Source organism: Seriola lalandi, unplaced genomic scaffold (assembly GCF_002814215.2).
Source record: "Seriola lalandi dorsalis isolate HSWRI2012SDOR001 ecotype SW California unplaced genomic scaffold, Sedor1 jcf7180002054343, whole genome shotgun sequence".
NCBI lineage: Eukaryota > Metazoa > Chordata > Actinopteri > Carangiformes > Carangidae > Seriola > Seriola lalandi.
In genome coordinates, this window is record NW_019524896.1 from 430,260 (window position 1) to 453,599 (window position 23,340).

The window sequence follows — 23,340 nt, forward strand, 5'->3', positions numbered from 1 at the left end:
TACTTTTCACCAACTTTTGGGAAACACGTGGCGCTGTAGCTGCATGATGACAACACATGAGCGGATACCTTTGTTTTCTTTGATCAGCTACTTTCTGGTACTTTGCACCATTCAAACAGAATGGACTACAAACCGGAGTCTCGAGACTTTAAAGCTTCATTATCTGATGGTTTTCACTGACGATTTTACCTGTTTCTCTTAATTCCTTGTATTGTGTGATTGTGCTCTTTACCTTGTCGACTGTGTTTTTGTGATTCTCGGGTCTCTCTTGGAAAACAGATCTTAATCTCGATGAGACGATGAGACCGAGTAAAAAAACAAAACAGATTAGATAAATAAATAAAAAGTAAATGCTCTTGAATTGTGTTTACGCGTATCGAGAGCTACGGAGAACTGGAGTCAGATGTTTCACATGCTTGAACTTACTCGGGCTGATTCTGATTTTAATGTTCAGTCTGCTGAACCTCCATACTCCAGAGGAATGCCAAAATTTCTCTCTGCTCCATAGCATTGGAAACAAGAATAACAACTTTCATGTTAAATATTAAGCTGAAATAACGCCTCTCTCCGCTCGTCACTACAACACAGCTTCGTTCCCTGATCCTAAATTGAATGTAACCTTAATATTAAACGAGGGTTTACTTTTCTATATTTAACCGTTAGATAAACATGTGTTTCATTATTCATATCCAGCTCATGTTGCTGTAACACATTCCTTTCATGCAGGGGGAATGTCTTCAACACATCATGTGCATTTCATTTTGTGCTCATTTCACATAGTATCATGAGACCGTGCTGTTTTCTTTTTCATTTCAAACCCACTGTACAACTTTTTTTTATGGCTTTCAGCAAATAATAAAGTCCTTATGCATCATGTATTTGCACTTTGTTACCAGCTGCACTAATAAGCGCAGGGGAAACAATACACCTTCTCCCACACAACAGACAGAGACAGATGATTCATGTCAGACCCTAAAGCCGGCAAGCTTTGAAAAAGCACCTAGTAAGAGTCATGGATCGCATAAATAGAGCCTTTCTGGTCACGGTGGAAGCCTTTGTACACTGTGGCTGGTGTGTGCGGATGCTCAGGGTGGGATGATGAGAATAGTACCTGGGATGGTAGTTGGCTCTGTAGCTGTTCTGAAGGAGAGGATGCCAGGCTTGGACTTGCCCTGCTGATTTTCTGCCACCACGTGAACCTCGTACTCTGTATTCCAGTCCAGGCCGCTCAGCACCACATACTCACTGCCATGGGGAAGGCGGATCTCTGGTTTCCAGTCAGACACATGTTTCTGAGGAAGGAATGCAGGGAGGGGAAGGGTGGGGGGACATCTTAAAAACTGAGTAACCAAGAGAGATTGTGGTCGTTCCACACAAGCATAGAGGAAAGGGTCATTTTAGATCATTTGATAATGACTCTATGTTTCAGGCTGTTTGCCGAAGATAGAACGGGTGAATTGTTCTTTGATAACTTCACAAACTACACAGGCAGGAGGGTTTGGGGCATATTTTTCAGTTTCACTTATATCGCCAGAGATTACCTTGGCCCAAACGATCGTGTAGCACCATTCTTCGCACACAAGACAAAAAGCTTGTAAAATGGAGAACAATCTGAAGTATAAAGAGGTCGCCATTCATCATATGCAAATGTGTGTGCAATGATCTGAGGTATCAGAAATCTTAGCTGTGGTTCGCTTTAACTGTACAGTGAGAAATCTGTTGCTTATATCTGAATTGGTGAAACTTTTTTTGGGTGGGAAACAACGTAGACATGCAAGCTGCTGCTTGAAAAGATGGTTTTGAAGGGAATGAATCTCTTTGCATTAAATACAGAGGTTTCGATTCCACTTCATTATAAGACTACCTTCATAAAGGATTTATAAATGGTTGCTAATTCAGTTGTTAGATCATAAATAAACAATTATAAACAAGTTATAACATAGTTTTCATACACTGATGCAGGCTCACTATTTGGCAAGATCAAGTTCATGCTTACTACTTACTGAGACGTGCAAAGATGTAGTAAACTTACACACTAAAAATATGAGGAGGTGTGTGTTAAAAGTAGATTTGTTTCTGCTGCAGATGCATATTTTTTTGATAGTTTAAGGTACAAATTAAAATCGAGTGTGAACTAAAGGTGCAGTTACTAAAGTAGCACACTGATTGAGGCTGGGCGTCACACGGGAAAAAGATCTCACCCACCAAATACTAGGCTTAGTCTCTGGCGGTGGAGTTTAATCAAACACACTTGTTAGTATTTACTGGTGAGAAACCAGCGAGGAATCGTGGCTTACTGGTTTGGCTTTCTGTCAGCACTCATCCTCTCTGTCGACAAACTGTTCATTTTATTCTTCTTGTTAGCAAAAAAAGAAAAAACTTGTGTGTCACTAATACCGTGGTTTAAAAGTCAAATTCGGTCAGTTGGGAACATAATTATATCGTTGAAGGTGCAAATTGTAAGGTTAAAAAAAGTGACATGCATGAAAGGGGCTTTAATGTGCTTATTGTTGGCAGGTGTTTTTTTTTTTTGACGGAGGTTAAAAGTTAATTCCTGCTTTCAGTTGGTTTGGTGAAGCATTGTTCAGATTTTACTGTTTTAACAAAAAAAAAAAAAAATGCAGAGCAGCAAAGTGGCCCCATGTTACCTCCTTGCCCAGTATACTCACAGCCTTGTATCTGATCAGGTAATGTTTAATGGGGGAACCGCCGTCGTCCTGCTTGATCCAGTTGACCTTAAGAGAATTGCCCTTGTTTTGGACCTTGACCTCTAGCTTGGGAGCACTGGGTTCCCCTGCACAGGACAAACCAAGAATTCACGATTAGCAGACATAAACATGGCTGTTGCATCAACATGTGTTTGGCCTCTGAACGCAGCTCACCTACTGTGTTTCTAACCTTCCTACGCTGCGTTCACCTGTGCGCTCGTATCTCCAAGGTCGGCCTGAGCCGCGACGTGAATTGATTGGCGGTTCGACTGTTGGAATTGATTGGCGGTTCAAGCTTGCTTTCTCCAGACGCGGTAGAGAAGCAGCGCGGAGTATAACCGATAATCACAGTGTGATGAAAGCCGCCCTTTGTGGGCCCTAATGTAACACGGGGCGTTTCGGTGCCGTCATGCTGCTCTACTGAGCTGTTACAGGATCTGAACACAAAAGTGTCTTCAAATCAAATCCCTGCCGCTGATTGGCCGCAGCGCTCCGCGTTAACACGTGTCGACTGATAGCAGGCTGCATGAGAACATATTAACACAGTCAGTGTTCTCATCAAAAAAAAATATAAAAAGCTTTCTGATATAAATAAATAAAAGAAAAACTCCACATTAAGCTCGACTGGTGTGTCACTTTTCAAGTGATACTCCACCCACATCTGTCTCTGATCTTCAAGCTCTCACCACCTGCAGTCTCGAGCGGTGGCTGTAAAAAAAAAAAAAAAAAAAAAAAGTTGATAGTTTCAAAGACTGAGATACAAGTTGTGAATCTAACTTTTAAAAAGATTTTGAACAAAAATAATAATAATTTAAAAAAAAAGGACATCAGAGAAGCTGCAGGAAGTTTCTATGGATACGGCGCCTGTCATGAAACCAGTAAACGTGGAAATAGTAATAATATCACGTTCACAGGGCCAGAACTGCGTTTTTTGTGAGGTCGCTGTGACCTTTGACCTTTGACCACCAAAAATCTAATCAATTGATCCTTGAGTCCTATATTGATATATTGTTGCTGAGAAATCGTGTCCATGAGAACGGGACGGACGTACGGTCGGACAACCTGAAAACAATGTGCCTCCAGCTCTGGCTCTGTCTCCGGAAGGTGGTTGAGATTGAGGAACGAGTCACACAGCGTCACTGATGTTCATTTCCTGTTTCATACCTAACAGTAAAAGCTAGATCTTAAACTAAACTCACTTTTTTTCCCAGCCAACAGCGAGAGAGTATTTGATTTGATTATCAAAGATAGATTTTTTGGCGGAATATTCCTTTAAGAGCAGCTTTGAAGGATCAGTGAGCAGCATGGCGGCTGACGTGTTGTTCTCCTCGAGGCTCCTCATTATCTGCTCTGTCCTCCTGAGTAATGGCTGCTGGGTCGCTGGATAATGAGCCTGTAGGCCTTGATTGGACATGTTACTCTATTACTTTTAATAACATTTACAGTCTTTCGGGAGGGAAGGTCAAGGTGTTTTGTGCGTGTAGCGATGTCGGCTTTTACTCTCATGCCACTGTAAGGGCTGTGAGGGAGGAGACCAGAAAATCAATTATCTACTGTACATATTGGTTACACGTAGTTAGCCTTGTTATTATGTATGTATTATATATTAAATGGACTACCTCATGATAGCCAAAGCCTTTGCCCTGCGCTAACAATCTGATACTAACAGCCACACAAGCATGTGGCAGAAAGAAACTTAAATATACTGTATATCTTATATAATGAAGGACATGATGGATACTGGCATACATTTCAAATGCACATAAAAATGTCAGTTCTTTTTCTTCTTTTTCTTTAACATTTCAAACATCGGTGTTAGTGGTTGTGTTAATCAAATGAATATCCATGAAGGCACTTTCTCTTCATCATACGAGATCGTCTGAGCGCACTGCCTGAAAACTGCATTCCACTAGACTGGGGTGAGCATGACGGGTGCTGGAAGTGAATAAAACAGTTAGTAACAGCAGCAGTGCGACATTCAGCAGGGGGGGGTTTATCCACGAGCATCGTTCTGGGTTAGGTGAAAGAAAGTTTTTTTTGGTTTTTTTTCTGAGGCTAAAACAGAGAAAGGTGTGGTTAGAATGAGAGAAGCTCCACCATGCAGGCTGGAAAGGTTTTTGGGTGCTGCTACACACGAGGAAGGGGGCAACATGTGGAGCATTGCCCCCTGACCTCACACTGACACACGTGTAGGAGAGGTGTGGTTCCACATGTGGCCTGAGCTAATACAGTGTCCTGCCTCAGCTTCCAGCGTACACTGAGAGATAAAGGTACAGAAGTGTTATAAAATTTAGAAACATGATGTTTGTATGGAAGACGATTAGGGCGACATGATGATTTTCAAATGTTACACTCTGAGAGAGACAGATATCATTCATAGAAAAAGGCATTTTCTCAGTTTTGATATTAATGTCAGAACTTAAAATGCATTTTTTTTCACATCATCCAATCTTCTCCCATACTTTTTAAATACTGAATATTTAGTGTTGTTGCATTTAGTTAATTAAAAACTACTAACATAGGTCTTCAGTTTCTTTTTTTTTTTTATGTGTGAACTGAAGAACCGTGCGGACGTGAGAGACACATGCAGACAGGACCGACATTTCCATGGGGAAAAACAGCAGAACAATGAGAAGAAGGATGCAACGAGAGGAAATAAACTTGCATGCTGCAGTAATGCAATGCCGTGAATCCAATCAGTACAATTTTGTGAGCTACAGTGCGTCGTTCGGGGGGGAAAAAATAAGAAAAATTAGCTTCGTGGGTGAACATGAGGACTACGTTTAACCAGTGCGTGCAATGCAGACTGCAGTCAGTGGCACTTCGTGACGCTGCTCTTGTGATGTTTAAATGCGATTCCTAACACAATGGTGAATAAAAAATAAAAAATTTCATGTAACAACAGATTTGCTGGTTTCACAAAGTCAAATCTGTGATTTTTAAAAACATTTGATAATAACTGGAAGAGGATTTAGGTACAAATTAAAGCAAAAACAAACAATCAAAATCTTACTTGATTTTATGCAATCTTAATAAGTCGTATTTAAATGTTTTTTTATTCATTCAAATTTGTTTTAATGCTTTTAAATGAAATTTTAATGTCATTATTTTCAACGTATTCCCATGCCTCTGTAAAGCACTTTGAATTGCCTTGCGTCTGACTGGCGCTGTATGAATAAACTTGCTTTGCTTTGTCTAAAAACGTTACTTCTAATCAGGGTTTTATAAAAACAGGAACAACAAGAAAAGGCACACCAGGGAAACAAACATAAAAAGACTTGAAGCGTGTTTGGATTAAAATGGAGCTACTATTCCTGTTGTGGCAGATTCTTTGTTTTTGTCAACTAATCCAGGTTAATATGAAGCTAAAGTATCTTCTCAATTCTCCAGCTATTCATCTTAGTCATTTGTTTTCTCCGATAATTTAGATTTACAGATAAAGAGAGAAAATAGTGAAGCACTTAAACCAGCTCTGGTAAAGCACTTTGGCTGAGGCATGTCAAACCTCAACAATCTTAACTTGTCAATGCACCAAAGTGAGAGAAAAAAATACAAAGTAAGATTTTAAAAGACAGATGGAAGGAAGTGGGCGAGCCCAATAAAATTTTAATAATCCAATTAGCTTTTTCCTTCTCGGTGAAATAAGTTTAGTAATCAGTCCAATTTAAACGCTTGGTTTGATAAGTGCCTCTATGGAACGGACCCCATTTCCACCTGTTACTAATGTGTGATTGGAATAGGATGAACGCAGGTGTAAACGTAAGCAGGTCACACGGGGTCAGAGTTTACAATCACATTAAAGTGGCTCGGTTAACCACAACAAAAAGAATGTGGCCCTGGTGTGTATTTCTTATATTAATATAAATGTTTAACAAGGCACTAAGAGGGGAATGACTAAATGGAAAATAGACAGAAGTATCATAGCTTCTAGAAGGAAGAGAAAGTCTCAAGATGAATGGAGACGATGAAACGCTACTGGAGTGAAAAAAAGAAAAATGCATGTTTACTAAATCTCTACTACATATCTACAGAGTGACCTCGAGATGGATGAAAAATGGCCGAATAAAATAAAATAATAATAAGTTGTTTTAATGACTCATCTACAAATGTTTCCTGAATGATCACTGCTGATGTTATGATCTCAAACTAAAAACAAAACAAAACAAAAAAAATTACCTTCTGTTGGCCAGCGAAGACGACATCATCAGCACCATGCAAGAGCCACATGACAAAGTCACATGATGTGCACGCACATGATTGGTTGAAAAGGAAAATATAGAAGAAGGAGGAGGAGCCGGGAGGGGGAGGGTGGGGGTGGGGTCACATGGGAAACATACAAAAGATTTTTGAAATGATGAAAACATGTCAACATAAGGAACAAAAACAAACAGGAATGTTAAAGACAAAATGATACAAAAGGAACATAAAAAACAAAAAGAAATACATAAATCGATAAACAGATTTCTTTTTCTTTTTTTTTTTTTAAAATACACATAAGAAACATGTTGAAATCATGAAGCGGCTGCAGACTTAGTTTTGGTTGTTGGTTGTAGGTTAAAGATTAAAGACACAACCAAAACTGTGCACCCATTTAATTGCCTCATGCTTCCAGATAAACAGCTTTTCCTCTGACAGATAATTTTTCTTAATATATTTTAACATCATTACAACATTACTTCCCCAATCTGAATTTGAAGTACAGTCAGCTCTAACATCATGACTGCCATTAAAGACAAATGAAAGATTTCAAACAAAATAGAAGAGAAGACTACAGCAGCTGGTTTTTGAAGGACAAGCACAAAATCAGGGTCAAAAGAAGAACAGAGGAAACTCTGCAGCTTTATACAAACCATGCCAGCGGAGTATGATACACAACACAGCAGACAACAGCATGAACACAGGGAACATCAGGAGAGAGAGGGTCTGCATCAGATGACGGTCTAAAAGCATTTGTGACATTTGCTCCTGAGTGATGCACTTGTAGAAAACACAGAGCAGTTGCTGCAGCGTTTGGTATGAATCTAATGTAAAGCCAAGGCTGCATCTGACAAATGTTACGAACAGTGTGTTCGAGGGGAGAGATTAAGTTAGGAACACAGTTCTCATACAGTACATCAGGAGCACAAGTCAAAGGAGCAACAACAGACATACGACCATTGCTCCTGTGGCCTTGCACCAAAAACACAAAGTATGTCTAATTACACATTTTTATGTCACATGCTTTAGGATTTTTTTTTTTTTAAAGCAATCAGCAGTCTGGGAGGTAAGGTGCAATCAGTAATAATTTCACTGGATGTTTACACAAAAGTAATCATAAAATCTCAGCAGGGATTTCTGCAACTGTTGCTGATGAGTCACCACTGTTGTTACCTCAGTGGCTGCTGACCAGGGCACGCTGCTCCTTTAAATGACTATCTGCACCGACTGGGCAAATCCTCAAAGACTCGTGTGAACTGCACTGCCATAGCTGTGAGATGATCTGATACTCAGTCTGAGCTGATGAGAAACATTCAGGGAAGTTTCAAGAAAATTCAAAGTCTACAGAGACAGAGTGGTTTTGATAAAATAAAAAAAAAAAAAAACTACAATATGTTGATATCACAGGAGCAGAAATAGGTTCTGTGGGTAGTAGGAAGATGGAGGAAAAAACAAGGTGGTGTCTTCATTTTTTTGTTCAGCGATGCATTTAAGGTACCTGGCTTACTAATGTAAAAATACATTTACCAGAAAAACAAATCAACTGAGGAGAACAGATGATTTCCTAACCAATCAGCCGTAATGACTCTAAGCTCTCCTGCCATTGTGCAATCCAAGATGGCGACTGGAAGTGTTACAAAAGAAAGGTGTAATTTCTTTTAACACTATACATTCTGATGTGGTGTTTTTGGCGTGATGAATTGTGGGGCTAAAATAGTGTCCATGACAATACAAGTGTTTTTATTGACCCTTCAGACACTTTGTCTGGTTCAAGACTTCAGTATTCTGTGTTATCCACCAGCAGGTTGGATTTACCGGTTTGATGTTGACACTAATGATACTTACAAGGCAGAAAAATTCTAATTACTGTAAACTCTATATGACACACACACATAAGGACACACAGTAATGTGTTAGCATGGAGCGTACTATTACTATTACACTAAATGTATTATACTGTCACTCAATGTTCATGCCAAAATAAGAGCATGAACATCTTGTGTGATAGTGTTATAAAAAAATTAACTTAATGCTCAATATGATATAAACTATCTCTAAAAAATAGCATTTAAATGTCAGTTTTGCAGCCACTGATCTACTGTATTCATATATATATATATATAACATATATGAATACATTTTCACTCCAATTCACAACACCACAATCAGAAGAGTCTCTACTATGATTTGGATCTTCACGAACAGGCACATTGTGTTAATTATGTCACACACAATCAGGCGGTTAGAAGGGCAAACCCTCATGTCCTTAGCAAATGTTAGTAAAATCATAATCTATGGGTTTTGAAGACAGTTATCAAAGCTAGTAAGCTGCCAACTCAATTTGCTGTTTTGCTGTGGCTCTGCTCTATAGAGAGGGCGTGTGCCCTCCTATGAGCCACTCCAGTGATGAACATCTACATTAACTGTGAGGCCAAGCAGGTAAAAGAGAGGTAGAGGTGAAGAGAGACACACTGCACACTGCTGGACTGGAATACTCACTAAGGGCCATAGTGGTAGCAGCGATAGAGGATGGAATCTCGGATGAAACTGAAAGACGGTGAGAACATGGTGAGAGGAGCTGGAGTTCTCCTCAACATGAGCAACTCAGAGCTGGGTAACTTTTTTAAATATATACTGTATATATATATATATATGTATATATATATATATAAAATGTCATGGTGAATTTCTCTGGAACATTCCTGTGGAACGACGACTCCTCTGCTTTTTCAGTGTCTTTTACAAAGACCACCATGGAGCTTAGAGCTTGTTGTATCACATCCTGTTGAATGGGAATGTCCATGGGAAAGAAGATGAACTGAAACAGTTTTATATTTTTAGATATACTGTTATCATTAATACTGTATTTGCCCATAAGGCCTTTTTTCTCAGTGCAGGGTAAACTAAGATGAAAGCTGAGTTCTTGGGAATTTGAACTGGCAAAAACAGGAGGATGCTCTACGCTTAGTTTGAAACTGCTGGGGAATGTGGTGTTGGGCTCAGGTTCTTAACTGAACACCTGTTGTAATAACTGTAATATATATTAGAAGAAGAAAAAAAAACACAAATCTAATATCTGCATATAAAAATATCTAAATCACTACAGAGCATGTACGTTTTTATTGAGCAGTTGCAGATCTGCAGCGGCAGCAACGCTCTGCGTTAACTGCCCAGTAAAAAACATGAAAGATAATTTTTATCTTCAGCCAAAACAATTTGGCACCAAGAAATATCAGACTGTGAATCTGAGACTACAGTTTATCCTGCATATGGAATTTTATTTGATATTTGCGATCTACAGAGAGTTCAGTGCTTGCTGAGAGAAGACTGCTCTCACCAGCCAGTGATGACCCACTAAGACTAGTTTTATTGTGTCTTATTCACAGATACTGGTTACTGTATGTTACGGAAATTATATTAAGACACAAGGAAAATATTGCCTGAAGAGAAAATGGCAAAATGAAAAAAAAAACTCATAAGCAGGTTCTGAAAATTTGAATTGTGGGAAAAGGTTCATTTAAGATATATCACTTCCCAACTGTGAACCCTCTTCAGACCCAGCTGGGTACTCTGGGTTCATCCACAAACACACACACAGTTGCAGTTGCTCCCTGGAGGCTGGACTGTGGCTGCCCACTTAATAGTTAGCAAGCATATAACGCTGAGGACAAGGTCCCGCCCCTGCCATTAAAACAGAACAACTTATGAGCCGACATAAAATAGATTCTGTTGTGATTTTAGAGCTAATGCCTGTAAACATCAAAGGAATGTCTCACTAAAACAAAGGTAAGACAGAACAATGATTGTGCTTTTCAGGCTTCAGTGAGTTGTTTGTTGAGGTTCCTATGCTGCGTTCTTATTTCTTCTACAGTGAGTGCACAGTGTAGTTTCCTTTTGTGCCCATACTAACTGCCTTTTGTTTTGTTTTCCTCTACAGTTACCTTAAGTTGATAGATTCCTATAAAGTCCAGCCAACACTCTTAAAGGCGAGACACACTATTCTCCTCGAAGAGAGATAACGTTGATGCAGCCTCTGCTGTTTCAAGGATTTCTACAGTGTGTATGTTTTTGTACACACTAGTCTCCAAGTTATTAGTTGTTGTTTTCTTTATGTGTTTACAACATGTAAACATAATAGCCTTGTTTGATAAAACTGGATATTCAAGCTGGACATATTCCTAATACAATCAAAAGGTTAAGATTCTCTACTGGGAAACTAGTATGAATGAAAACATACTTACTGAAGACCTGAATCCAGAACACGTGAGCTGCTTCACATTGGCCACATTTATGATTACGGGCTTTAGGAGCAATAGATAAAAGCTTTCTCTGAGCAGCTGCCAGCTTATAAAGAAAGCTGCAACCCTGCAGAAACTGCGAAGCTGTTTACTGGATTTCTTAAGATTCAATTGTGGTCAAGTCTAATGGCCAAATTGCAATTGCAAAATAAAAGCATTAAGATTCTGGCAATTGAAAGCCGGAATATTTTAGCTGTCTAGAACATTTATTTTAGCTTTTAACATGAATACCTGCAAGTATTCTTAATTTACATTAATTACTGTGTGCCTCTTGTTTATCTATGTTTATAATACAGTATTCCGTCTTTAAAGACCTCATATAACCCTCATTGACTGAACTGCTGCAGTGCACAAGTACTACCTACTTTATAGAAGAGAGACACCAAAATAATAGGTAGCACCAAGGACTACGGTGCAAAATAACTCACTTGCTAGAGGCTGTGAGTTTGTCACATCAATCTATCACACCACTAAACAAACCTGAAACCACATTAGAGTAAAGGAATCGACTGTCGTCTGGAACATTAGTGCAACGGGTCATGAATGGTGACTGGTGTTTATGTAAGAAAGAAGAAAATGCACATAGTTTTGGAACAGTGGGTGGTGAATTTCTGCCGACGACATCACGTGATCAAGATTTACATTATTATAGCAAATTTAATTCGATCATTAAAAGGGGAGTTTTAACGCGGAGAGGAAGGTCAAATAAAAGCAGATGAATGAATGGCACGGAGATGGAAAACAAATAAATACAGAGGAAAATAAAGCAGAGGAGACAGGAAAAGGAAACTTACTTGTGAAAGCATACTCTGAGAAGTCCAATGGAATACAGAACAGATGGAAAACAATGAGAAAACAACACAACAAAGAGGAGAAACAAAGACAATGAGAAATGAGAAATATGATCAACTCTGTCCTGCCACATCATTTACTCACTGTCACACTGCTGCTGTGTCTTGTTGGGCCTCCTATCTACAGGAAGCCTGGCTTCCTCTTTGCTCTGCAGCTAACTTTGACTGTGATAAACATGGAACAGTATTAAAATCCAAATTAGAAATGTGTCTTTTAAATGACTTGAGGCTCGGCTGTGACACTGGTCATGGTAGGGATCCAGTGTTACTGCTACTCTGATGTTAAACAACACATTAAATAACAACATGCATACAGTCCAAACTGATTCCTCTTTGTCCATTCTCACTTCACTTCTCTACATGATACATGGAGTAAAGTTTGACGTCAGATTCATACATTTAAAAAAGTTCTGTTTAGACTGGTCTAAACTGAATAAATACAGCAGACACTAATTACTTTGCTGAGACACCTCGAAGTAGGACAGTGACTCCGTCTTTGACGTCAGGGATTCGGGCAAAATAAGCAGGATGAGGCTGAGGAGGGCTGTTTCTACAGAAGCAGCGGGGTGATGAAGCACAGATGGAAGCATGACACGGAGGCCGCTACGAACTAAAACAAAGATTTATTCATGACCCTGATTATAGATGCTGACTGAGAAATAGGTCTGTTTCCTTCTCACTGTTGCCTCGGTAAACTAGCTCCACAGTGGTTAGATGGATTCAATTATAATGAATAATTTTGGTTTATTAAGACGTGAATCTTATTTCCCTTTTTTTCATTATTCCGAACACAGAACTCATCCAGTCATCAGACAATCAGGAAACAACTGGAGGATAATTACCCGGACTGTCCGGTGTCAACGTCCATCAGAGTTTACAGCCTGACTGAACGAACATTTCAGGTGAGGCTCATGTCAGTTCTTCCTACTAATAAAAGAGGTTTACATAATCTGGCTAAATTATCGGCTCATTAACAACCAGTCTGATCACCTGAAAAGCTCATGTTTCTGGATCTTGCAGCGTTGTTGCTGTGTCACAGATCTCAGACAGAATCATGGACAAAACTACAAAAATAAAAAGCAGGTCGCGTTAAGCGGAATTATCCTTTAATCCAAAATCCTTACCATCATGTTTGAGTCTGGCACATTAGCTTATACTCGGTCCACACTGGATTTAATGAGTGTGACTGCCTCAGTACCAAACCTCTATCGTTTAACTTTGAATCTTTCCCTATGTTAAAATGTGAAATGCAATTATTTGGTGTTATATTAAAAAAACTTAGCAGACACAGGAAGTGATCTTTGTTTTGCAGAGTACAGGTTCTCTCAGCTTGAATATAAGAGCAGTTCCTGGACCTCTACTTGGCCTCCTTTAAACTTCAGTGAGAGCTTATCATTTGACATATTGTGGCACATAAATAAACAGAAAGTTGACACATTTCATTTGAGGCTGACACTTGGTTAATGGTGTCTTGCTCCTGCTCTTTGCGGCATTGGGTGCGGATGCCGCCGTGTGACTAACACAGCTGTGATCCGATGACGGATTATTCACAAGAAAAATTTATCTGATCTGATGCGAGTGTCATGGTTGATGAACAAATGTGGTCAAAACTTCCCTCATCTGCCTGACAAGCCGGTTTTTCTCCTCGTGTCTCTCTTGCTCTGTTAAAGTGACTTTTTTCTTTTTCTTCTTTCCTTCAAACACAGTTAAGTAAAAAATTTCCTGCGACATTTCATCATGTGCTGCCATCTTCTTCATGAAATATAAACAATTTTCAGCGGAGCATGACCTCTGGCTGTTATATTAACAATCCACACCGTCACTGCACTATAAATACAGAGCTGACACTTTACACTGAAGTATAAATCAGCCTTAAGGACGTACAAGTGCTATCCAGAACGCTTTGTCTAAATCACCTGAGTCGTGGGCTAACGAGGCAGGGCTCGGAGACGAGGTCTGCCTTACACACTGCAGAAATCCAGGAGGAAGGAAGCACATAATACTGTTCAGTGACGAAGGATACAGAGGTTACACTTTGCAAAGTTAACACTATTAACGAGGATGGACTTTGAAGTGGCAGTGGCATCGTGAATTATCATTCCCTCCGCCGTGGATTGGAGGAGGACCGCACCGGGGCTTGTCGTGACAATAGAGGAGTGTAGGGGTTGTAAAGCATCTTGACTCAGCTAGACATGAGCAGGCGGTGGAGTGCGCACTAGGTTCAAAGCGTTCAGGGGGTCAGAGGAGTTTACTGAGAGCAGGGACAGGAACAGCGGGGATGGTACTTACGGACTGGCTCGGTCTTGAAAGTCTTGGCCGAGCTGCTCTCGCTTATGCCTTTGCCGTTGATGGCGGATATCTTGACCTCATAGCTGGTCTCTGGTTTCAGGCCATCGATGGTGACCTTGTTCATGCCTGTGGGAAACGAGGGTGGTGTTAGTCTCTGCAGGAATACAGAGAGCTGAGACGAATGGACCAAGATGTTCATTCCTTTTCATGTGCTAATGTTTGCCAGATGCATAAATGACTATTACAGCTTTTTTCTGCACATTAAAATCTAGCCTTCTGTTATTAATGAACAATGTCAACACATACCCACAAAAAAAAACATTGTTAACAAATGACAGCTGACGTTTTTTTTCTTGGGAGGACAAAAATAGATTTTCTTTCTGTTAATATTCATACATATATATATACATATATGTATATATACATAAATGTATATTAGACGATATAGACGATTAGCCATTGTCTGTTTGCTCTTTTGCTTTTTTCTTTTGCTTCCTCTTCCTGATTTCATGTAGTTTTGTTATAGATAATAAGAACTAAAAACAAGTAAATAAATACAACTGTGTTTTCACAATGATTTGCCTGTAATTGCAGCACAGACAGGTTTGTGTTTATACTGTATAAGCCACATGTTTTACCACCGGGTGGGTCACCACAGGTGGGATGGAATAGCCTCCTGATGGGATTAATCATAGAGACTCATTAACAAATGGGAACAACGCAGAACAGGGGCACATCAGACCAACACCATGAAGATCACACGCTCAGAAAAGGATGAGGTCTAATTGCAGTGGGTGATTTATTGTTACTGGTTTTACTGTCGGAAAATAACATTAAAGATCAACTGTGACACAAAGAGTGTCAAGCGTAGCACGCAAAGAATGCTATTAGAAAAGCCTGCGACTGTTATCATTAAATGCGATTTTCACGGGTGAAGTGAATCAATTTACATCGTAATCATGTCTGAATGTGTCTTCAAATTTAATAAATATAATCTAAATAATTCCATAAAGTGTGAACTTGTGGTGTTTTTTTTTTTCCAGAGGCAAAAAGAATAAAAAATTCCTGATTAGAATGTGCAACATTTCCATAGACAGACAAAGTTATTTGCATATTAGCAAGGCACCACTGAGATTTCAATCAGGATACAAACACACATACTGTATACACACTGTGTTCCCTGACTTTTGTAAAAAAAAAAAAAAAAAAAAAAGCCACTTGGGTGATATCTCACTGTGTAATACAAAGAATAATAATTTCATGGATGAAAACAAATTTAGATGGTGGTGCAAAAGAGCTGAGAAACATTTTTTGATTACTGTGATGCTGGGAAAATTCTAAATTCAAGTTAATGCGTCAATGAGACGGACTTTAATAATGAACCATGCATAAACGAGTGCTCGGGGAAACTGTGTGAATACAACTTAAAAGGCCAAATGTATATACAACTGGGCTTTTAGCAGCGCCAGCTTCAGCAGGACTGACGTCACTGCTGAAACCCTCATGTTCAGATGAGATTTCCAGCCGCTGTGGAGTAAATTACCACTGATTACCACATGCTGGTTTCCTCAGCTTCTCTAAAAGGTTATCTCCACAAATCATAACAATCGTTCGGCTGACTGAATATGACTGACTTTGCTATGTGTTTATCATTGTGCTGCCGCAGTGCATGCTTACTGCTGCAGCAAGGAAAGTGCACAAACGTTTTAAGAAATTAATAAGTGGATGTAATTTGGTTTGTGGTGCTCGCAGCGATAAAAAAAAAAAAAAAACAACTAAACATCAAACTTTCAACAATCGTCCCAGACACAGAAGACGTGTTTTTGTCTTGTGTGCTTGTCTGTGTGGATTTCAGTATTTAAAGTTTAACGCTGCCGATATTCTGTTTTTTATTGAGCAAAAACCGAAGAGAACATCAAATTCATCTCACTAACACGTTTCTTATCTGTCACAGATAGAGTAGGGAAGTCAGAAAGTATTGAGAGACGGACTGAAGCATTGTTGATATTTATCTTCTCATGGAATTTGTTGGCAGTTATAAAAATATAGCATGAGGCCAGTTTTTATCCCTTAAGCCTGTGATCAACAAAAAAATGGTAGAAGTCACATAAATTACAAAATGCATTTTTATGGAGTCCTGCTGTCACTGTGGTGGAGCGAGGATATTTGTAGTCCATCTGCATCATAAACCTAGATACAGTGTACTGATTATTGTTTACTTCACACTGCAGGATACGGTCATGCATAAATATCTAATGCATAAAACATAAAACATGAAGTGTTACAGTGTGCAGCACTGCTTTTAAACATGTGACTGCATCCCTGATTCACAATACCGTGAGAGACCTTTAAAACACGTTTACTTGTCGGTCATTGGATGTTTTAATATATTGAACAATAACAATATGTAACTTCCCCTCTCCCTGGTATTGTAGCTTAGCGAGGCCTTTTGTATTCCTGAATTTACAAATTGAAATTACAACTATACAAGAGGAAACACCTGCACGTTACAGTGCAACAGACAAGGTCCTCTCAGTATACAGTATGTGAGAGGCTCGATTTTATCAGATGGGGATTAGCTGATGTGGTTGAATGAGGTATTTTTGGCGACATTTACTGTTGGTGCGTGGGTTTTGTTTTGTGTATGTGCCGGCGTGACAGGCGGCTCTTGGGTCTTGAGCTGACAGCGGAGCCTGTCAACCACTGACTGATACGTCCCATGTGGCCGACAGGACAGGAACCATCCAGATTTGTAAGAGCCACAAACCCTCAGTGGGACGGGGATATTATCTGGGACCTGTCAGTGTCGGAGCTGACTGTCATTTAGGCTGCACTGTGTTCCACCTCTCCTCTTGACATCAGCTACTGTCATGTTGGGATTAGCCGTTGTTGCTAGCAGGAATGTTTTCTGCAGTTCCGGTTCATATCTCCATCATGTAAGAGCTGCAGTCTAAAGAAACACTCCCTACAATAATAACAATAACAATAAAGGACAACAATATAACAAAATAATAATCTTTTAAAAATTTAAAATTAAATGGAAACGGCAAGTGTAGCTAATGTTACCAGCCGTCATGTTGTGAAGAGATCAGATTTTTATTAGTTATCAATGACTAAATAAAATAAAACATCCATCTCATGAACGTCAGTCAGGAGATATATATATACACATATATAAATATATATATGACTCACCGCCGACAGCGTCGACGTCCTTGCCAGTCCATTCCTGGCCAGGCAAACACCACTCCACTCTGTACTTGAGAATGGGAACTCCACCCGTGGAGTCGGGCTCCGAAAAATGGACCACTGCTGTGCTCGAGAAAGGAACCACGTATTCCATGTCGGGCGACGAGGGAACCTCTGTGGCAGAGAACAGAAAAGAGACTTGAAGCGTAACGCTGCACAAACTGCATCATCTCCCAACATGTAGAAGAAACACAGTGGCTCTCAAAAAATGTTTAATTTCCAAAGATTTTAATTTGATTAATGCAAAAATAAATACTTAAAAAGTTTTACAGAGAGCTTATAAACTCTTGTTGAGAATTTAAAAGCTTTATTTCCTGGCATGTTTTACTATGAGAATATCCTCTGTAAGGGGAATGCCCATGCTGCTGCCACTGTCTTTACACCACACGCCATTTAGCAGAGCGCCGTCTGAGCCACTGCTGAAGATGACTATCACACTTATCACTGCGAGTTACTTAAAAAAAAAGAACAGTTGGGAGTATCATCACTGACATCTAGAAGGCATCGGCATATCTGTGTTTTCACTTTCAAGGCTTCGCTTCAAAGTTGCCAATATATTTAACATCCTTACTTCAAAGTGTAAAAATTATGACACCACATCACAGGAAGGGTTAGCTTTAAAAGATCCTCACACTCTGAATAGGGGAAGACTAGCTTTTCATTAGAATAAACTGCAAAACAAACTGAAGTGAGAGAAACTGATTCATCTGAGGGACTTTAAAGTTCTCCTTACTGATATTTTAATAATGTTTTAATGAGACTTCCTGACTAACAAAGTGACTCAAATTACATGTTTTGCTTATATCTTCACAAAGTGAATACAACCTATTGAATTAGTTATTTATTGTTTTACAGTTATCATTAAAGTATTCAAATGTCTTCGAAATGAAACCTCGATGCTTCAAAATAAAACATGATGACAATGATTTCAGTGTCCAGTGATGCAGGACTGCACCGCAGGATCTAAGCTTTACCAAAAGCTTATTGCATTCAGGAGCCAGCCACTGCAACAGCCACTGATAATGTACTGCTCCATAATCAGCTGCTTCCACAACCGAGCTGCTGGCGTGGCTCTATACTGCCCCAAAGCCTGCGGTTTGCAGCGACAGCCTTCGCTCCCGCCTGTGATGTACTTTGAAGATAAGACAGAGGGGTCGCAGGAATGGAGCAACCTACACAATTTAGCAGTCCTCTGCAGACGTTGCCGCGCCACTAAGTGAACCTGTCTTTGATGTTTCAGGCGAAGCTGTGTATGTCAGGCGTGTGTCTGGAACACAACATTTCATTTTGGACAAGGACGATGCTTATTGAGTTAAATTTCCACTTGTAAAAAATCAATTAGCTGGACAGATTTTCTGGACATGATCACGTTCATCAGTGGTGTGTGCTCCATCACGATCGTACTGGTCGGTGTAATGAAGACTGCAGCCTGTGGAGGTCATTAGCTTTAGACTTAAGATTTGAATCTTAGTACTGAAACCTCAGCGCTACTAATTACAAAATGACACTGGACTCGATGTTTATCTCAACACTAAAAGGTGACAGAACAAACTAATCACCAATCCATTTATGTATGTCTGCAAACGTCCTAGAGCCACGCACTCACCGCCATCATACAAACAGAAACTGCAAATGATGCTCCAGTAATGATAAACCCACCTAATTATTTCTGGATTATGTACCATTATTATGTCACGCAAAGACTGCTTAATTACCCTTGAAATTGAAATGACTGTTCAGGGGTCTTTGCTTCACGCTACACGTCGGATTGTTTTTTCATTGACATATCAAAGGTGTGAAGACACATTTGAAAAGGGTTTATTTTGTCCAGCTCAGGTTGGAAGTAGACGCTTTAGGCATACTGACGAGTTCTGCAGCAAATGAGAAAGCCAAAAGAAAACACCTCAAAGGGCCTACAGTGTATTGCACAGAAGCAGCAGAGGTTGTCAGTACAATTAATTGGACCACACTGTATTTAGTCAAGGTCCTGAGTGACCTACCTCCTCTAATGGGTCCAAAACAATTTGCATACCAAATGAAGCTAACACAAACCAATCTTTAGGACTTAGAGGACAGTTCCAGTGTGATTTGAATTTTTGCTCATTACATGTTTAGTCTGTGCTGTGGTCTTTATGTGCTGCTTCGGGGACATCTCAAACATAAACATTAATTCTTTCCATTTTTACACAGTCAACACAGAGTTGTATCTTAGCTACGACCCCGTTAATCATTTCAAGGAAATTAGCGTCTTCCTGAATTGGTTTGAGAACATTTCGTAAGTGGTTGTTTTAGATCGTCCTGCAATTACTGTAAATACAAACAAGAGATCTCAATTATTGTTATTGCTGTAATTACTGCAGTGAAAACAGCAGTTTTTAAATAGATTCAGTTCACTGTGCCACTCACCACTGCAAGACTCTTGGTGTTTTCTTTCGACTACAACCTCGGTTCAGACGAATAGATGAAAATCAGTAGTGTACGCTTGTATCCAGCTCTGGTTGATCTCAAAAGACCAAGAAGTTCACTTAACATCCAGAAACTGACACTCACACTTTCACTACCTCTTGTCTTGATTGTAGTGTAATGCCCTGTTTACTGTCTGCAGCTTATTAAAAGTCAGCCCCCCGAGGGATTTCACATATATATACACTTCACACATTGTCCTTTCACTGGCTTCTGACTGCCTTTAGAATTGACTTTAAAATTTTATCCATAACTTCTAATGGGCCTTGCTTCTGGTTTTACTGCTGAGCTGTTAAACCCCCAGCGGATTAATCTTGACCTTGGAACAATCATTTGGTTAGGGACTGAAACGGGAGGGTGGAGGTGCTGGTGGTATTCATTCATTATCTACTATAACATTGATAAGTTCATAATTTCGGGGATTGTGAAGTCATCAAGTTTAAATTAAAAATGATTTATTTATTTCTTAAACTTCTGATGAATTTGAAAAAAAGAAAAAAGAAAAAAAGAAATTGCTCAGTGAACAAACCTGCTTGGATAAGAATGAACTCCTTGGACCCAGTGCCCATCGCGTTGGTTGCTGTGCAGTTGTAGGTCCCATAATCACTCTCAGAATCAGGGGTAACCTGAGCCGCAGAAACAGACAAACAAACAAACAAACAGACAAACAAACAAACAAACAAAACATGGTAATGTGGTAAGACCCTCCAAATGAACAAGAGAAGAATACCACTAGGAACATAGGTCAATAACATGTAATTATTAGTGATTGGTGCACGTGTTGCAGTTCAGTCATGGCTAATCCCAAGTGATTCATTAGGAAGTTGGTCAGTAAGCAGAGGTGCAGATATCTACTGCAGGAAGTAGTCATTACCCACTGCTTCATTAACGTCAGTATCTAGCGCTCTGCACTTGTTAGCTATTCATGTCATTACTCAAGACACTCTCTATCCACAGCTGAGGTGTGTTTACCTGTTTCATTCATGAATAATAAACAGGAATTACTTTTTAAATGACAAAAAAGTAAAAAAACGTTTTCTTTTTCATTTAAAACGACTCAATTAGAAATAACAAGAGCGCCTCTAGGAAGCAGCAGGTCAAATCACACTAAAGTGCAACGAAAACGATGCACAACTGCTTCTAATGGTTGATTTCTATCCGTCTTAAAAAAAAACAAAAACAATCCCTCTGTGTTGGATCAACTCTTGTGTCTTTATGTGTCAGTGTAAAGACGACAGGTGCGGCAGACCTCCAGGTAACTGGCGGTTGGCGTGTGGTAGATCTTGCTGTTGGTAACGTTGGTGTTGGGCAGCTGGTAGTTGTCCCTGAACCAAACGACCGAGGCTCCCGGGTGAGCGTCCACCTTACAGCTGATGTTGACCGGGTTTCCCTCCCACGTGTACGCCACCACGGCACCCTCGATCTTCGGAAGATCTGCAGCGTCACACGGGGAAGTGAAGATGGTAAACATCACAGCGTGCGTGTTTTGAACAGTTTACTTTACTTTACTTGGTGGCCTGCTGTGACTGACACGACTACAAATACTGTTCCACCTTCAGGGGATTTTGTTTGCAGATCTAAAAACAAACTGTACTAGGCTTTGGTTTGTGCATGATTAATGTTGCCAAAATGAGTCAAACAGTCACTGATACTCAATCTACAAATGTAATGTTTTTATAATCCATTACTGACGCTTCATTCCAGAGGTGTGTGAGATGTTCCACTAACAAATCTTTTTACACAACATACACACTATTATCAAATCTATCAAATCATCAAATCCCCGGGATAGATAAGGAATCAGCCAGCTGGGAAAGGCCACGCTGAGCCATCTATTGCAGAAGCAAAGAATTATGGGATGGCAATATTTCATTCCTTCCCCTGAAGCCTTCCAGCAGCTCTTAACCACGGCTACCAGCGTGATACTTCATTTAGAAATCTCGCTTTTCGAAATCAAAAAAAAAAAAAAAAGACATTTAAATCGCACTTCACTATCGCTCCTGAGAGCAGCCGGAGCTCTCGTGGTAATTCTGCCAGAACCTGCAATCTTACAGAACGGTAAACAAACGCTGAGTGCAGTCTAATGGATGTATTTGTCTCATTTCTATACATTCCTGGTTTATTATTATATGCATTTAAGTATTAAAGACAACCTGTGCTGGGTTTATGGAACACTGATTCTTTTATTTTATTTTTATTTTTTTTGCCCGTTTCACTTGTGACAAAAAGATGCTCCAGCTCAGCAATTACAAAAACACTTCGATGTCTCACAGGGCTGAGTGTCATTTTTATACAGTACGTCTTAACAGGCTCACAGTCATGAGCACTGAGTCAACATAAATAACAGTGCTGCATACTGTCAGGTTCCGACTGCAACAGGAAATTCAGCTGGTTTTGATAAACATTAGAGTCTTCTTCTTCTCTCTGCTACTTTTCTGTATTGGATACCTGCAGAGAGAGACCAATAACGCTAGTAGCACCCATGCTACAGTGTACCTTGTATTTAACAAGCGACGCTGACGTGCTCGCTGAAATGAATTGGTTCCATACGGTCACAACTTTTTACCCTGAACCTCCATTTTGGGCATCATCATTGAGACATAAGAGGCAATAAGAGGAGATGATTGTTTTCCTGTTGCTTCTTTTTTTTTTATTATATCCCGCTCGCATCATCGGCTGCAGTGAAGTATGCTTTGCTTCGCGAGTGCTGTGAAACGCTGTGGCCCCTGATGCTGCTTTACTTCTGACCCTGGATCCTTGAAAACCCAGCAGCACACTGTGCGCTGGAATTGATGAACGAGGATGAGTCAATAGATGCTCCATCTCCTGAAGCCCGGAGACTCTCTCGCTCTTTTATCACTGATGGTTCGGGCCTCATTGACTCACTACAGCGCGTCTGACCTGCCTGTTTGATTTCTGCTTCTTTGGTCTTTCACATAAAATCAGTAATAATAGATTGCAATAAGCAACAAAGCACCAGTGATAAAACATCAGTAAAATCAACAATAAGACGTTCAAAAGCAAATCTGTATGGAAGTATAAAGTCAGAACGCTGGTTTAGAGAGATGGGTTTTAAGAGCAGTTTTAAATTCTGTAAATCTGCCATCGGTGCTCACGTAGGTCACATGACACATAAAACACATACAAAACATAGTGATGACCATGAAAGTATTAATTACAAGGGGTAATATCCAGTATACATAAGATGAGCTACAATTACAGCACTATTAGGAAGAATATTTAGTATGTTACATTAAGGATTTAATTAAAAATATATGATAAATG

At 39.7% G+C, this 23,340-nt stretch overlaps 1 protein-coding gene across 7 annotated transcripts in view; it reads right to left on the bottom strand.

The window, feature by feature from the left end:
- Positions 1–23,340, bottom strand: part of LOC111656087 (neural cell adhesion molecule 1-like) — a 241,098-nt gene that overhangs the window by 26,787 nt on the left and 190,971 nt on the right. For 4 of the 7 annotated variants that reach the window (XM_087174362.1, XM_087174361.1, XM_087174365.1 and 1 more), the window contains 7 exons: positions 21,305–21,489; positions 20,585–20,681; positions 17,539–17,706; positions 14,344–14,469; positions 9,405–9,452; positions 2,670–2,794; positions 1,112–1,292 (listed from right to left, as the gene is read on the bottom strand). In XM_087174362.1, coding sequence (XP_087030488.1) covers positions 1,112–1,292; positions 2,670–2,794; positions 9,405–9,452; positions 14,344–14,469; positions 17,539–17,706; positions 20,585–20,681; positions 21,305–21,489 — 930 coding nt within the window. The remainder of the gene's footprint in view (positions 1–1,111; positions 1,293–2,669; positions 2,795–9,404; positions 9,453–14,343; positions 14,470–17,538; positions 17,707–20,584; positions 20,682–21,304; positions 21,490–23,340) is intronic. The other 3 variants (XM_087174363.1, XM_087174364.1, XM_023407670.2) reach the window with 1 other exon arrangement.